The sequence below is a fragment of the Trematomus bernacchii genome, unplaced genomic scaffold, assembly GCF_902827165.1.
Source record: "Trematomus bernacchii unplaced genomic scaffold, fTreBer1.1, whole genome shotgun sequence".
Lineage (NCBI taxonomy): Eukaryota > Metazoa > Chordata > Actinopteri > Perciformes > Nototheniidae > Trematomus > Trematomus bernacchii.
In genome coordinates, this window is record NW_022987547.1 from 4,598,277 (window position 1) to 4,615,231 (window position 16,955).

General features: G+C 39.4%; 1 protein-coding gene across 1 annotated transcript in view; it reads left to right on the forward strand.

Moving 5' to 3' along the window:
* The window catches only part of LOC117476589 (astrotactin-2-like), a 252,926-nt gene that overhangs the window by 148,448 nt on the left and 87,523 nt on the right, over positions 1–16,955 (forward strand). The window contains exon 11 of the mRNA XM_034123245.1: positions 8,000–8,150. Within this exon, the coding sequence (XP_033979136.1) occupies positions 8,000–8,150 (151 nt within the window). The remainder of the gene's footprint in view (positions 1–7,999; positions 8,151–16,955) is intronic.

Sequence of the window (16,955 nt, forward strand, 5' to 3'; positions counted from 1 at the left end):
GGGAAACATTGGGTCGAAATAATAAAATCAGAGCTTCTGCTTTTGCATAGTTCAGCACATAATGCTGTTTTTATTGCTTCTATAAAAGGGATTTTATTTTGTACGAATTGAGACAATCAGTACATTCTTTACAAAGCACATTTTAAACCTCCTTCATTCATTAATCAGTAAATGAAAGTCTTAAATTATTTTATTTGTCTATTTGCAATTATTTGAGTGGATAATGCATTGCCATTACGCCAAACACAAATGGACTGTGTGTGTGAATTAGCCTCCAGTAAATAGTGGCCTTGACGGCACCTTTTGTTAAAAATAAATATTCGCCCTCTTTTCATTACAGCAGAACCCCGAACAGAATGCAAAGCATGACATAATATTGTACTGTTTTGCTGTGTAAGTGTTTGCTGTAGTTAACTGACCAATAACTGCGCATTTTCTTTCCCAGTTGTGCTGAAAAACAAGGAACCATAGCATATGCTGAACAATTATTATAATGTGTGAAATGTGAGCTTACCTTGCACTTGCACTATACAATAATGTTTGCGTCAACAACTGTAAAGTGGAGAAGTTGAGCCTCAGTCAATTATTTATATTCCTAGACATTTTATCAAATTGTCATATTTGACGAATGAGTTCTCTGACTCGCTTTCCCACTAGCAGTGATTTAAATTGAATCAATATGAGCTTTGCGTTCCTGCTGCTTATTTTTGAACCAATTCCAATGTGTCAACAAATACTTCATGAACATTAAAGCACCCCATAACTCAGCCACTCGTAACTGAGCGACAAGTCGAGTATTTTTGGTCAATACGTTTCTGTTAAAATTCCTCAGTATCCACTGACACCCCACACTGATGATTAATGACCTGACTCACTGCGATCAAGTGAACCATCAACATGTGCCATTGCCTATGCAACCGCAAGAAACAGCTAGAAAAATAAAGTACATAAATCCCCATCCTCTTACTCCTAACGTCCATCCACAAAAGATTACAACTCAAAGAAGGGATATGTTGTACTTTCTGACCATGGTTTACCTGCTTTCTTCGCCCACTAGATTTTCTTCAGTGATTACGGCAAGCTGAAAAAAATGCACTCTATTCAATGACGACAGAGCTTGATGAGAGTCAGCATATTTGTGGGGAGCGGGAACAAGAGCATTAATCAAGTGCAGGGGCAGACCAATAACGGGCTCTGTAATCACGCTGGAGCAGCGCTCTAACTTTGGGCAGCATCGCCTGGTCATTCATCATCTGGAAAAGCAAGAGGCAGAGAGGGAGATTAATAACAAGTACATTAGTCAGTGTTTAGATGCAACCAATGCGCTTCTGGGTCAAGCGACAGTCACAATGCCAAAAGAGATGATCTTGATTAGCAAATGATTTGTAAAAGAAACATGATATAAGCATGCTGTTTGGTAACTACGTGAGGAAGGCTATTATATATTGTTATTTTCTCCGCTATACACCTTTATGTACGAGTCAACCTTTTACTCTATATTTCAAGCACTCTTTGCAATGATTTACTATTGTGTTAAACATTATAAGAAACTTTCCAATATCCTTATTCTCGTGTTTTCCTCATCATTTGTTTCCCCAATTTCCCTCCTTCTGGACTGTCTTGCAACAGGGATCTTGGAATTGATTGTTTTTTTACATCTTCAACTCCCTCTATCCAGAAGGCGAGTCTGTTAGCATGCACCTCACATCTGAGGCAACCCATTATTTTGGTCTGCCTCACCTTCTACACCCTCTGTTTTCCTCTGAATTAAGGAGTCATTTGTCAATGCTTTGAGTGCCTGCCAGAAAGAACTGATGCACAGAATGCCATGTGTTGCCTGTCTAATTCAGAAGAAATTGAGTTGCCAAATAAAGAGAAGAAGAATAAGACCTGCGGGACCTGAGACAGAGAATGAACTTTTAAGATTGTGGTACAATACAATGACAGCACAATATTCCTTTGTGTTTGTGGTAAGAAGGAGGCAGAGGCAGTTACTAAATCATAGAAAGGAGGTTTGGGATCTACAAATACAAACAGAAAATGATTTTTTAACATCAATATTAGTCTCAATTGTAACCTGACCCCTCGCCCTTCCCCTTTTCCTTGTGTACACAACGTACTTTAAAGCACAAGCTGATTGTGTTAGGGATACATATACAATGCATATACACATACAATTACTCAGCAGTTGAACAATCAAATATAGGTTTAATATTCATGCTGCCTGATGCTTCCTGTGTGAGTGTAAAGTCTGCACGCCACAGTTTAGCTGTTTATTGATTCTCTACCCTCCCCCTTAATGCAATGTGCCCTCCAAAGACACTCCACGGTTATTGGGTTTGGTGGATCTGGATCAGTTTGAGAAAGGGTAAGTCTCTACCTGTCTAAGACACAGATGATACTGGATGAAGATAATCTTCATAAATACTGCAGTTTCTGTTGTGAAAATATATACATTATCCTGACAAATTATACCCAGTAGATAATAGGTCTAATCAACAAGAGTGTTCTGATTATCTGTGTCTCATTGATTCACAAATATCTTAATCCTCAGACATTATTTAAACTAGCTGTTATCAAATCAAGAATGATTCAGACATTGTAGACTCGATCTGGTATTCATAACAAAGCTTGTCCCATTTGTAACATGAATGTCTGACTATCAATATCAAATCCAGCTAATGTTGTCCAGTCTTCAGTGAAAGGCTCAATTTCAAGAGTATAGTGTTGCTGTGGGATTCCTCTGTGACCACAGCCGCTGTCCGTGACAGTTTACCAGCCATTGTTGCTTAGCAACTTCAAAACAAACAACTCTAATAGTTATGTATCTGCACTATGAAAACCCTCCCATCCATCAGGAAAATAATAACTGTGCTGCAGCCAGCTGGTGATTTTTCTGTAGTTCCACACCTCCCTGGCATGTCTCACCATGGACAATTCCTAAATAAGACTTCCATCATCTATCAAGGAGTGTGGATCCACAGGCAAAGCAATGAGCCCCACTGAATTGAGTTAGCACCTCTGAAATCAGCCGGCTTCCCAAGAAAGTGATTATATTCCATCTTTAAGGGCACGTTTATGTTGCCAAGCAAAATCTAGCCTTTACCCAGTGGATATTGCACTGAGCTCCACTTGTTGGCTTGCATGGTCCTTTTGCTCTGAAACATTTTACCAGTAGGTTTGACCCAAGATTATAATCATTCATGTTGAATAGGGAAGTGTGTTTCCCTTTTGTGGCATAAAGTCAAGCATCGAATGTGGGCATTCTGTTTTCGATATTCGACAGGGCTCAGCTGAGGTCCTGAGACCGCCCAGTTCCTTGAGGATACAGAGGCATGCATCAGACAGTTTGCAAATGAGTGTCAATGTGACACATCAATATTTCCAAGTCTAAGGCCCATTGGTGATGTGCCAGAACTACCAAAGAGGAGAGAGCAGAGGTCTTGAATATAGGGTGAAATGTACAGTAGCAACACGGTTTGGAAAAGAGACCTATCATTGATGGATGGAAGGATGGATGTGTTGATGGATGTATTGATGGGTCAATGGGTTGATGGATGGGCCACCAAAACAGTGAACTGTAATATATTGTCAGAAAGAAATCTGACTTTGAAGGTTTGCATGCGTGCATCAAATGTGAGTGCTGGAAATGAGTGGGTGACAAGAATACTAACATGCATAATGGGTCTGCCAGAACTACATCACCAGTTTCTATTAGGAACCATGAAATATTGCTTTATCTGCAGCAAACAGAAGGCGATACTTCAATTATATTGAAATGTTTAACCTGTTAAGCCCGAGAGACCCCGGTACCGGGGCACTGCCGCAACATCTTGCAGGAAACAGTGTATGAGGGAATGTTCATTTAATAAACTATCAATGTTTTATATCCATGTAACGGGAAGAAACTCAGCTAACTGATCTTTTTAATTTTTTTTTCCAAAAAAAACCCACAATGCTAACACTCAGCCTCTGAATTAGCCACGAGCGAAAAACATGTAACCTATCTCTGCAACTAAACTCACAATAACTCCCTTATTACTTATCCTAGATGCACAGCCAACCACTCGTTTTTGGTCTCCTGGAGACACAGAATCTGTGTAAAAAACCTCAACACTCAGTGATAAACATTTGCGACGCTATAAACGAAAGTGTACATCATAACATGTGGAGCTAGGTAGCTAGAAACGCTAACATGGCTTACCTTGGTCAAAACTGGTCTTCAATGGCATTAAAACGATAAAAAAACGATGCTGCAGTTAATCCATAGGTTAATCCAATGTATCTGTGCCCTCTATGAAATTATTTCTGATAATCCATAAGCAATAAAACTGCTTTTTCGTTTCCAAATGCCAGAGCTAGAGATAGCTCCACTCTGCTGCACATTTACATGCGCGCAGCCCCCACCATTTCTCTTCACAACGTGTGTGTGTGGGAGCCTCCCCCTTCGATTCTATTGGCTCTAACGGTCAGAAAGAGGTGTCAACCATCCAAATCGAGCAAGGGGGGCCAGAGATATGGAAAAAAAAACATTTTCACCCAAATCACCTCAGAGGTGGGGTGGTTTTGGCTAAACCTCTCTAAAAAGGTCAAATGTCACTTGTTTTGCATCAATCTTGATACAGGGTACTTATTATATGTTGTACTTTGGATTCCTAAAGCTTTTAGTCTACTAACCCATCATCCAAGGGTGGTTTTCACTATAAGTAAAAAAGAATTTTTGGACGGACACTATAATTTACAGTTTTTTACTATGTAAAATCTGAATTTTCTTTAAAATAAAAAACATCTATATTGATTCTGACTTTTCTACATCCAACTCACAGGTTTATCATTACTTTGAGAAAAAAGATTATTAATTTAACCCTTTTAGAAGGGAAGATATGGTCATTTGTTCTGGGAATGTCATTTTCGAGCCTGAGACCTGAAAAACAGGCTCAGGGCTTAACAGGTTAAGTTGAATAGGATTGTTTACACAAAAGGACTGTTTCATATTTGTTTTAAGATGGTATGCTAAACATTGTCACTCTCGCTCATGTGGTAAACATACTAAATCCTTTTTGTAATAAATGTTTTCCTGTTTAGTGAATGTCATTCAAATGAATGCTCGAATCAAATGGACCATTACTTTAATTAGGTTACCATTCAAAACACAAAAGCACAGTTAGCCAGAGAGCTCCCATATACTTTTGTTCAACAAAGAACATAAAAGAAACTCCTTAGCATTAACAACGTTGAATATACACACATTTTGGAAAAATATGTTACTTGTCTGTGCTCTTTTGGTACACATATCATTTTATCCAGTGTGTGTGACACTGCAATTTGCCATCAGCACAGCAGAGTGTACAAATTAGATTTTTCAAAGGGGACAGTTCCAATGTGAGCTCACAGAAGGAAGATGTGCAAATGACGGTGGGGTGTGCCTATAAGTTCTAAATATTAAAAATAAAGCATACCTTGCTGAAAACCGTGATTTATTAAACAGCATTCCACATGCTGATCACACATGGGCAGACAGGATGAAAAGGGGAAAAAAAGATAGTATATTGTAATTGAAAAGGGAGGGAGGTGACGGCCCACATCTACCTGGAACACATCCCTGCTTAAATTAGTAAGATATGAAATTCTGAAGGTTTTTTACTAATGCACTGCACAGAGTATTCATACCTTTTTGATGAATTGTAATACATTGCCTTTCATCTTTGCCTAAAGCCAATGACAAGGTCACTGTACAATTATGTTCAGAAACATATTTGACAGTAAAGGCTAAGTCAATAAGAGTTCACTTTGCAATCTTTGTCCATTGAAGTAACTTTGCAAAACATGACTTTGTGGTACTTTGTATCCACTTTGTAAAGAGTTTGCACATTTAACATGTTAATGAAATAAACAGCAACATTGATGGCTGTATTATTGCGTTCGGAGGCCCCGCCATTGCCTTGTAAGCAACCCAAGTAAACAGAGGAAAAGACTTAGAAGAACAGTGACAGTGACAATACAAAAAAAATCCAGCGCTCAGCAGGGCATCTGTCCTCCCATCATTCAAGATGTTGTTGCTGTTTGTAGAGTCGAGTCACCATCACAACACACTGTGGTCTCTGCGGCCCCATTGCATCAGACAGTGCTTTTGTTTCTTTGCAAAGAGAAACACAGAGGCTGCTTACCCCTTGGTTCTCTCTGACAGCGGGCATGCAGAGCTCAGTGTATGGGCATGGCTCAGCATGCTGAAGGGAACGCAGCAGCTGAGCTATACAGCATGGTCAAGCTGACATTTCTCAGAAGAAAGCACAAAGACATGGCTATTGGAAATGATACTTTCCTCTGTTATTTGTAATGATTTATGTCCAAAGGAAGTGTTTCTGACAGTGACACACACACACACACACACACACACACACACTAAGTTCTGTAAAAATGAACAATAAATGGCATTTGAATAAATAAACTCAGATCTTATAAAATACAGGATAAAGTATCCTTCTATGGAGTTCCACAAATGAAAAACCTACTTCAAATGGTATCCTATTATGTCAAAACGCTAAATAAATACATAAATAAATTATGAGTATGAGATTGAGGAAAATGTACTTATTGTTCCCTGTGTCCATGTTTAAGTGTGTGTGCATTTATTTGTTTTCCTTTGTTCTTATTCTGCTGTCACCTTTACCTTGCCAGTAAAGGCGGGCCTGAATGCATTGGCCTTGGACGGGTCCTGAGAGTTTATTGATGCATAGTGGTGATTCCCTAGGCTCTCCATCAAACTGCCGTGACAAACATGTCAAATTACTGCCAATGCACCAATTAGTCTCACACATGACCCTCCATGAACCAGCACAAAGCCCTGCATTCATCATTTGGGTGAAAGTTTTAAAACAGCTCATTTAAAAAGGCTAAACGCCTGTTATTGCACAATACACTCAGTTTGAAACTACTATTGGATTAGGTTTAGAACGGTTTGCCTTTGTACTGCCAGTCACAAAACTAAGCTCACAAAAGACCTGTCATGTCGGAGGAAAAAATAAAGCATTCCTGTAGGCCAGGGATCACCAACTACGTGTGTCCAAGAGCCAACATTTATCCAATAGACACTTTCGCGGGCCAGCGATTTTTATATATAGCCCAGAATTTTGAAGTTGTTGACCGGGGAGGGGTGCGCTAGTGGAGCACGCTCAGGTACTGCGGAGCGCATAAAGCTTAGCCGACTTTTCATGCAAACGAAGGATCACTTCTTCTTCAGGGCAGGGAAGGCTACGCAGTATGCAGGCTACTGTCCCGCAGCTGCTGCCTCTCTGTTGGACTCTGTTGGGGGGGTGCATGTACTGTGAAGTCGCCGGAGCCTCGCAACGGGGCTACTGCTGCGGAGCGCATAAAGCAGACTCTTCACGCTAACGAAGGATCACTTCTTCTTCAGGGCAGGGAAGGCTACGCAGTATGCAGTCTACTGTCCCGCAGCTGCTGCCTCTCTGCTGGACTCCGGTACTGCACATTACTCACGAGACGTTGTAAAAAAAAAAATGAGTGGGGGGCGAACGCACTAACCACTTCGCCAACGCCACAGTCACCCCCGCCGTGCGGGCCGGATGAGAATGTCTGGCGGGCCACAAGTTGATGGTCACTGCTGTAGGCTATTCAATAACAGCTCTGTCATTGTAAATGTTCGTTATTGTATACTATGTATTACTATCCAGCCATTAAAGCTGACTCATAACCTTTTATGAAATAAAACATGAGCTTGGGAACATCACAAGTAGTCATTAATAGTAGGAGGAAGGGTAAAGCCACCAACAGTCAACGATTTTGTCACACTATATACAAGCATTACTAGCTTCTTAATTGCACTAAACAGCAAGGTTAACAGCAAGGTCATGAGAGACAGCTTTCCAGGTGGTGAGGGATGTTCGGCTGCTCAAGCATTCTTTTTGTCCTTGTCATTACTTGTACCAGTGTGTCTTTATTCACACTGTAAAAAATGTATACAACTTTTTTTCCATTCCAGGGAAGAAGCCATGATGTCTACTTACTTTGAGACAGTAGAAGACCTTCTGGAGTCTTTTGGGCCTGTCCGTGACTGCTCCAAAGACAACGGTGGTTGTAAGAAGAACTTCAAGTGTGTGACTGACCGACAGACAGACTCATCTGGCTGCATGGTAAGTGAAGGCGGATGCCATATGCTGGTTTTGCTTCTAGATTATATGCTAACTTTCTCTCTACCCACTCAAATCAAAGACATACATACATTTACCACATTTACATCTTGCTTAAAAACATGGTTCACTGAGAACTACACCTCCACACACTAGTCTGTGTTGGATATGGCGTGTGTGTTACATGTTGTGATCATGGATGTTGCCCCTCGTTTCTGCTATACAGTATGTGACATGTATATAGTAATGTGTTTTGTTTGCATTTTATTGTTCTCGTTTATCCTTTCGCCTGTATCTACTTGTCTTTCATCCTTTTTTTATAACTAATGCTGTGGATGTATTGTGATTTTAAGGGTGTCCATTATCATCTGGCCGGGGACAACAGCTGGAAATTAGCAATGTTGGCTAAAGCTGCCCCATTTACTGTTTTTTGTGACAGTTGATCAATGGGGACTGTCCACGATACTATAAACAAATAAACTAAACTAACAAGTTAAACACACTAATTAAATAGTGTTCTTTATTGTTTTAACTAGAGCACATTAAACTCAGCTCTGGGCCAGTGTTAAAGTTCTATGTTAATAATTGGATGGATTAGAAGTATAATATCATTGCAATCGGGAGTAAAGGGGTTATGTGTATCTGTGTGTGAGAGAGAGAAATGTGCTTTCCAGTGAGAGACCAACTGATAAAAGGCCTAGTAGTTACACTTTTCATCTGTCAGCCTGCTGTCAGCTGAACTGGCACTGAGTTGTAGAAGCTAACTAGCTAGCCGAGCTCAGAGGGTGTTGACAACCAATTTCAGTGGAAAAGCAGACTAAAGCCATGATAGTACTGCTAGATCCAAGCCTTGAGTCTAGATAGAGACAGGAGCTTCATAAAAACTGTTTGGTCATAATAGCTTCAATCGTGTCATGTCCCATTCATTGTTGCATCACTACGCTCCAGCTTTTCCCTTAGATTTTAGGCATATTTCAGGAATCAGAATAAGACATTTTGACACACATAGCCTATTGCCCTAAAATGGTTAATCAAACTAACAGAATGAGCCAGCATATGTAAGCTGTTCAAATAATGACCAGTGCATGTGCTGCTCAGTAGTCCTTGCAGGACTTTGCAGCAACAAGAATGATTAAGTATCGAATAAGTTCTAAAATGCATTCATTTACATAATCACCTCTTCTTAATGTTTCTTTCCCAAGATAATGCTACTCATTAAATGTGCCTTCCATCTGCTGTATCCTAGTTTGACTTGTGTGCTATTTGCAAGCAATCTATTATATTTAATGTTCTGTTTATAGCCATAATTAGTATGCTTTGGTGTTACTAGGATTTTTAGTGTATGTATGGACACTATGGGACCTATGGTTAGAAGCTCTAATGACTCACACTGCTGTGTGTTCCCCTGTAATAACTGTACACAGACGTGGACAAAATGACACTTTCTGCTCCAGTATGGTCAGGGTACAAGCAACACTCTTCAAGTACCAAAACCGTCACTGTGATTACTATGGTGGGGCAGTTATATTCATAACATTTGGACCAATAGGACCTGGTAAAGTGGCATCAGTGAGTAGATTGTTTGCTGGCTCATTGAGAGCTTGGACAGGGCTATACATTTACGGTTATTTCTGTTGTTCGTGTCAACCGAAGACAAACAGGGATAAAGCTATTTTCTTGTTTTTCCTTATATTTTAACTGGAACCAAAAAATGCCTCTCCTCACGAAAGAACACCTTCTGTTGACAATACTACAACACTATTTCTGCCTGTTCTGTGGAATGGTTTAATGATAAGGAAAAGGATAAAATCTTATGTAGAATCAACAAGAGTTAGAGATTGAAAAATAGCTGTAAAATAAAAAAATAAAAAGCGTTTATACTAGTTTTTTTTAGGCTTGAATTTGACTCAAACATTTAGATTCTTTACGAAACTAAACTATGGATAGAAATAACTAAAGTATGTTTGTCTTAAGTCTAAGCTGCCGAAATGATCCCTGATGCCATGACATATGTGTGTCACACACCAAAGTTGAAGCTAGTGAGTCAGAAACACCTGCTGTGACAACCACTGCAGTAATAAGGTAAGGTTGAGCTATTTTGCCTACAGTGAAGTTATTAGTGTTTGCTTCATTATTATTAACATCATATCCAGCACCGAGGTAACTACAGTCTATCCAGCAGCACAAGTCAATAAGCTGTGGCCTGTGAAGGCATGCTGCCAAAGATATGATCGACTCAGACCGCAGAGCCCTGAAGCCACGCTGAGCGCTATTAGCTTCTTTATTAAAAGTGTATTATTATTGAACGTGTTTCGTGTCCTAATTGCAGCACATTCGACGCAGCTTTGGGTCCAAACACCTACTAAGTGCAAAGTAGATCGGATGAAGAGTTTTAGAGATATGTGAAGTGGGTACCCACACACAGAAAGACAGAGATTATTGCTGTTCAGTTTCAAGGAACCCCTTTTCTTCTGACAGTGTCTTCTTCTGTCTGATAGACTCTGTAGAATAAACGTAATACTTACATAGCACTTAAAACGTTTTAAGCCTTTTCTATAGGCCTGCAATTCCACTTATTCTGCTCATTCCCTCTGCAATCATCACCCACAATTTACCTCCCACTGTGTTACCATGACTACTGCTCCATATTAATAAGCCTGACTCATTTTCCCCATCATTTATCAGAACCAAGCCACCTTTGACATGTGTAATAGCTCGTGGCTTGTTTTTGTGACTAAGATATGTGTTTTTTCCTCCATATAGTGGTAGATGCCTCCTTCTTCCATACTTATTGACAGAATGTTCATTATTGTTTTCCTGAAAATAAGACAACTCCTAATAACAACCCTGCTGGCGTTGTTTGGTGTTCTTCCTCCGTGTCACAAAAGCACCTGTAATATGGATAATTGTAGCCTTTTTAATTCTGCATAGCATTAGTTTATTCTACCAGGAAATCATCACATGTATAAATTGATTTTCTTATTTTTCAAACCAATTTTGTAATAGCGGATAATTACAGAGAAATCCCTATTGGTCCGTGTTTAATGTAATTTCACAGTGGAAGTGTAGGAGCATTTGCATCCCCTATGAGCTGCATACTAAAATGAAACCGGTCAATAATATATGCAGCTAAGATGAATGAAAATAAGTAGACATGGAGAGAGAGAGAGTGTGTACAAAATTCAAATGATTATGATTTTTTTTGTCATATTCTACCACGTCAAGCCGCTGGACGTATTGTGACACATTTGATTAACAGTTTTCACACACAGCCATGAACTCATGGAAAACACACACTGTTTTTTCTCATCTTTGACCATTTGCTGTGGCTGAACCAAGTCAAAAGACTGTCAGGAATTACAACCTTGAATAAAGAAAAAGCAAAATAACTATGGAAATATTTAACCACAGCTCCCACTTTTAGAAAGTATAAAATGGTTCCGAACAGTATCACTCCTCTGTGTGTGGCTCATTAATACCCAGACAAAAATATTGACAAAGCCTAGACTTCAAAGATTAACTTCAAGGATCACAGACACAGTGGTATTATTTTCCTTTTCTGGCTCTTTTGGGTTGGTGTTATTTTAACCACCCCTGTCAGAGTGGGTGCTAATACAGAGCAGTGACACGCCACACGCAGGGTTTAACATCCATTATCACAGCCAGTCCCTCAAGGCTGTCTGCTGCTCTAAAGACAGTTGAAATACATTTGCAATGAATTACATTTTAGTCTCAGGCAGTGCGGACGTTTTGGAGACATTGCTTATTCCATGTTCTGCCTGGGAGCCAGAGAGGATGACAGGTGGTTTATTATTGTACTCTCTAACCTCAGTTTATAACAACAGCTGTTGTTAAGGCAGGTTAGCAATTTCAGTCAGGCAATGTTTTTGTAACCACACTCTTCCTTTTCATCTCTTGCCTCATCAAACACCAGTTGGTCAAATCAGACATCACACTGGCAATGTGCTGGATAGGACTGAGCATCGTGTTGCGGTTTACATCAGAGCCAACACTGCTGTTTCCATGATCACAGGCACCTCTTTCAACTCTGTGAAATGGATAATGGCTTCTCGAAATGTTTCAGTGCAAATGGTTCTGAATAGTCATCTTAAGCAAGAAGGGAATATTGTAATTATCCATATAGAAAATCCTTAATTTAATTTGCAAGTAACACTCAGAAATGAATCTTTAAAAAGAAAAAGAAACCAAATCAAGTATAAAAGTACTGACAAACAGAATTGAACATAGACTAATAAGATCCAAAATAAAGACAGCAATTCCGATTGTCTTGCTTGAATCCTCAATGTATAATGTATGTTTAAATAGTGTTAGTCAATGATATACACAAACTGGTTCTGATTTTTATAAATGTATTTTATTTTGGTTGGCTAATACGGTATTTGTCTTGCTGCTGGCCCCTCCCACAGCTATACATTTCTTGCCTAACATGCAAATATTCCTGTCTGCTACTTAAAACTGGAAAGGTTGCCAGCCATTATCTTCTCTAAGTTATACACTGATTATGAAAAAAATACCTCAAACAACCTAATTTCAAAACATCCAACCTATCCCTTTAAGCAAACAGAAACTAGACAAAAGCTTAGCAAAGGTAGGACACTGCAGTAAATCTTCCATGACTCTCTCTTGATCAAAACAGTACTTGAACTTGAATTTAGTTATATTTAATTAGGTTTCAACCCAGTAGCATAGCAGTGTGGGGAACTTCATTTGACACATGAGGATTGTGCCGGCAGGAACAATCTAGCATTCACCCAGTGGTGTGGAATGAATGGTCAAATTCTCGTTGAACCTGTGGTCAATGTACCGTGTTATCCGCTGTGTTTGTGAGAGAAAGGGGTATTGTTGATGCTCTCTGAACTCTCCTGGGGCTGCTTGGTGAATTTCAAAACGTTGTAAATATGGCTTTTCTTGGTAGTTTGCCCATTTTAAAGTGTAACTTTGACAGCGGCAGCATACTGTGGTTTCTCTTCTTTAAAGAAATGCTGGAATGTTTGTCTTTATGGCATATTATTGTATCCGGCTACGGTGTCTGTCTTCCTAATGGACGTACTCAGAGGCTGAGCAGATGGTAGGATATTAGTAGCGTATCTTTCATCAGTTGATGTGCCTTTTGGGACATCTCTGTTTAAGTTGTTTCAGATGCGGGGTTGGCATAGATGTATTTTTTTTACTTCCACCATCATCTGAAGGTTTAAATTTGGCCCGTCAAACTCCATTAGTTTATAGCAGTTTAGAGAAGACAGATACTGTTTTCTTCAATCTCATTTTAAGGCGCTTTTATAGTGTCCCAGTATGTGAGACATTATTACAATGTGTGGCACACTCCAAAAGTCAGGAATTAAATGATGAGTTGTCAGTGTGGAGCCAGATTTACGCTTGGTTGCCTCCGGTTTGCATAAAGAGTCAGCAGGGAGGAAGGAATGGCAACTCCACCCAAATAAAAGTTTTGTGCAAACCTTCACGCACTATAAGCCCTCTACCTACCCCACCCTGTATCTCCCCACAGTCCTGTGTTCCTGACACTGAGCATCATGACTCCCCCCCCCCCCCCCCGCACCGCTGCACCGCACTGCTCAGTTTGCCTCATTACCATTGAAATTCAACGCTTTATGGTTTAAAGCAAATTGTAATAATTCTCTCCTCCTCCCACCCTGACTCTGTTGGTTAAACACTGGATCAAGTGTGTCATTTAGTGTTCCACTGAGATGCACATAACGCTGCTGCAGCCAAGGGTGGGGGTAAGGATCTGTGTATAATGGAAAACATTTCAATAAGAGGCCTTAAGAGGGAAGTATAAACAAATATTTGCAGCATTATAGTTAAACTAAAGCTCAGCAAATAAATGTGATATAAGCTAATGTAAACAGTCACTAGTTATCAAAGATGGCATGGGTGAAAATACAGTTTTATCAACATCAGTGAACAACTGAAGCTTTTGCTTAAAGGTTCTCAATTTGATATTAAGAGCATACATATAGCAGAAACAGATATTTGCTATGTTAACAGTATATGGGTGTAATATCTACCTGAACAAACAAGGTTGTCATGTTTCTTCTGTGTGAGTCGTAATCCACTCTTCTCCATGCTTAGTATACGTAGCTGTTCCAGCCTGTATGCATGTGAGTGCATGTGAGTCCTGTGTGTAGCCAGCTAATGGCCGTCGCTCTTCACTGTGCTAAAAGGTATTTACAGCCAATATCGCCATCCTCACCAAGGCTGGTTTCATGAATGTAACGGCCACCCTGCAGTCCCCCCCACAGGTTAACGCTCCTAGCACCTTTTTGCAAACCCAGGCTTAAGAGGGAAAATTAAATCACACTGGCTTTATTCCCAGGTAACAGGTTAGATACCCAGAGAAAGATTAGTATTTCAATTTCCTCTCGCTTTTAATAATTCACGAGGTGTTGCTAGACCCGTTTTTGACATGAAATACAGATAAGATCTGTTTTTCTTTGTGGCAAAATTGAAATATCAAGAGGAGCAGAAAATAGTTATTGCTCTCCTGTTGCAGTAAATTCTTGTATATTGCTACCATTGTTGTAATAACCTTCAGTGAAATCTCCAAGGCGGCGCATTTGTATATCTCCCCCTCCCTCTTTATCTCTGTATCTCTTCTGCCAGAAGCTAATTTAGTGAAATCTATATATCGACACTTATAGATTTTGTGAATTAAATGATTAATTTAAAGCATCCTCTTTGAATCAATAGGTTACCGTTTTGTCTTTGACAACACTTAAACTACTGGTTGTGTACTCTTTATTTGCTTTCCTGGAAAAAAAAACAACATAAGCCAGCATTAACAGACTGATGTCTAATGTCACTGTTGTCTTCATCAACAAAGAAAGCAAATAACAGCAGCTCTTAAATGCCTTTGGCGATTAAACTGAGCTGAGAGCAGCGGAGTCTGATGGAGTTGCCACAAAGCTATCCTTCACTCTCATACTCATCTGTTGTGTTGACACCACTAAAGAGAGGTGGAAGAGCAATAGAGACAACATGGCCTTTAAATACAGTCGGTCCCCATAGTGAGGAATGGACTTAACCTGATTAACTGAGCACAAAAATGCCGATTTTCTCTTTGCATACGTGTGAATATCAGCTCTCAAGATTAAATCATCCTGTTAGACAGTGAAGTGCAAAATAGAACAAGTCAGATTGTTTTTATGTATATCCAGCCTGTATGCCTGCATAATGTAAACCATTCACACACAAAGAAATAAGCGGATCAAATCCAAAGAAGACCAGCTAAATCTATTTTAAATAGCAAAGTCTATTTCTTGCCTTCATTCCGAAAAGCTGACAGATAAGTGTGTGTCGTCCTCACTGAAGATTACGTATGAATTCACATGAAGAACAGCTGGGATGAGACTTCTTCTCACCAGGGGACTGCAATGCACCCTCGCAAGTTTCCGTTGCTCTTGCAGCAATAAAACTGTTGTTCTTAATTTAACCCATTTGATCAGCAGTGCTGCAGGGCATGCATCTCTGCCACCTCTAAACTAGATGATGCTGTCAAATATGCTTTTAGAGTATTTGATTTCCCCCCACATGCGTCATTGTGATTCAGAGCTCCACGTTTAGATTTAGTCATGTATGTGTATTGTATTTCTAAAATATTTGGGGCACATCTTCATATGTTTTACCTATATCCATATTGTCGTCCCTTAGTATCTCTATTGATTGTGGTTTACAGCATTTGAATGTCCTGTTTTATCCAAAAGGCTGCATTGGGCAGTACAGTTAAAATGTCCTTTGATCACTGTCACACTTCCTTCACTATCTCTTCTCTCTTTCAAATGTGTTCTGGCCACTAAGTATGAACATCTGGCATCTTAATGTTGACAAGATCATTAAGAGACAGAGTCCTCAATAGATTATGCTCATTTCCTGATTAAGGCTGATGATAGAAAATGGTAATTAGGAAAATGAATAGCATTCATTCAGAATGTGTGAACTTTCATTTATGTGATATATGTGCAGTATTTAATGTGCAAGAAGATACATGTGCAGTCATATTTCATGCATACTTACTTTACTTCATTTTTCTTCAATGTCTTCAAACATGCCTTATCATTTAAATCCCATATACAGAAGTTAAATACCACCGCTCCGCTACTTAATGGTGTCATACAAATCTCATTTATATTTTGCCCCCCAGAGAATTCATACACATTCAACCCTTAATGGTATATGTAAAGCAGACAAACAGGTGTACAAGAGAGAGAAGATAACATGTAAACAGCTAAACCATCACATTTATCCTTATACTTGAATATATTATATTTATTTTGCAAATGTGTACATAAATACACACACAGCCAAACTTGTCTCTAATGCAGGGGTCTCAAACTCAAGGCCCGGGGGCCAAATCCGGCCCGCGACTTCATTTTATGTGGCCCAGCAAGAGCTTGCAAAGAATATAATATTATACGGTTACATGCCACTTTACAGAAGCAGGTTGCCCATAAATTACATGTCCCACAATGCATCTCGTTTTGTGACATGCGCACTGAAGAGACTTGCAATTATTTGCCCTGGACTTCTGCTTTCAGACGTAGTTAATTACTAAGTTATTATCCTATCCGATAATAATCCAATTCAAAGGCAATAATGTAATATAATACATTTTATATATATATTATATATTTATATAGTTACAACCGGCCCTTTGAGTGCAACCTTTATGCGAATGTGGCCCGCGATGAAATTTAGTTTGACACCCCTGCTCTAATGCCTCTTCTTTTAAACATATTCAATAATGAGTCATTACTATACTGCCAGAATATA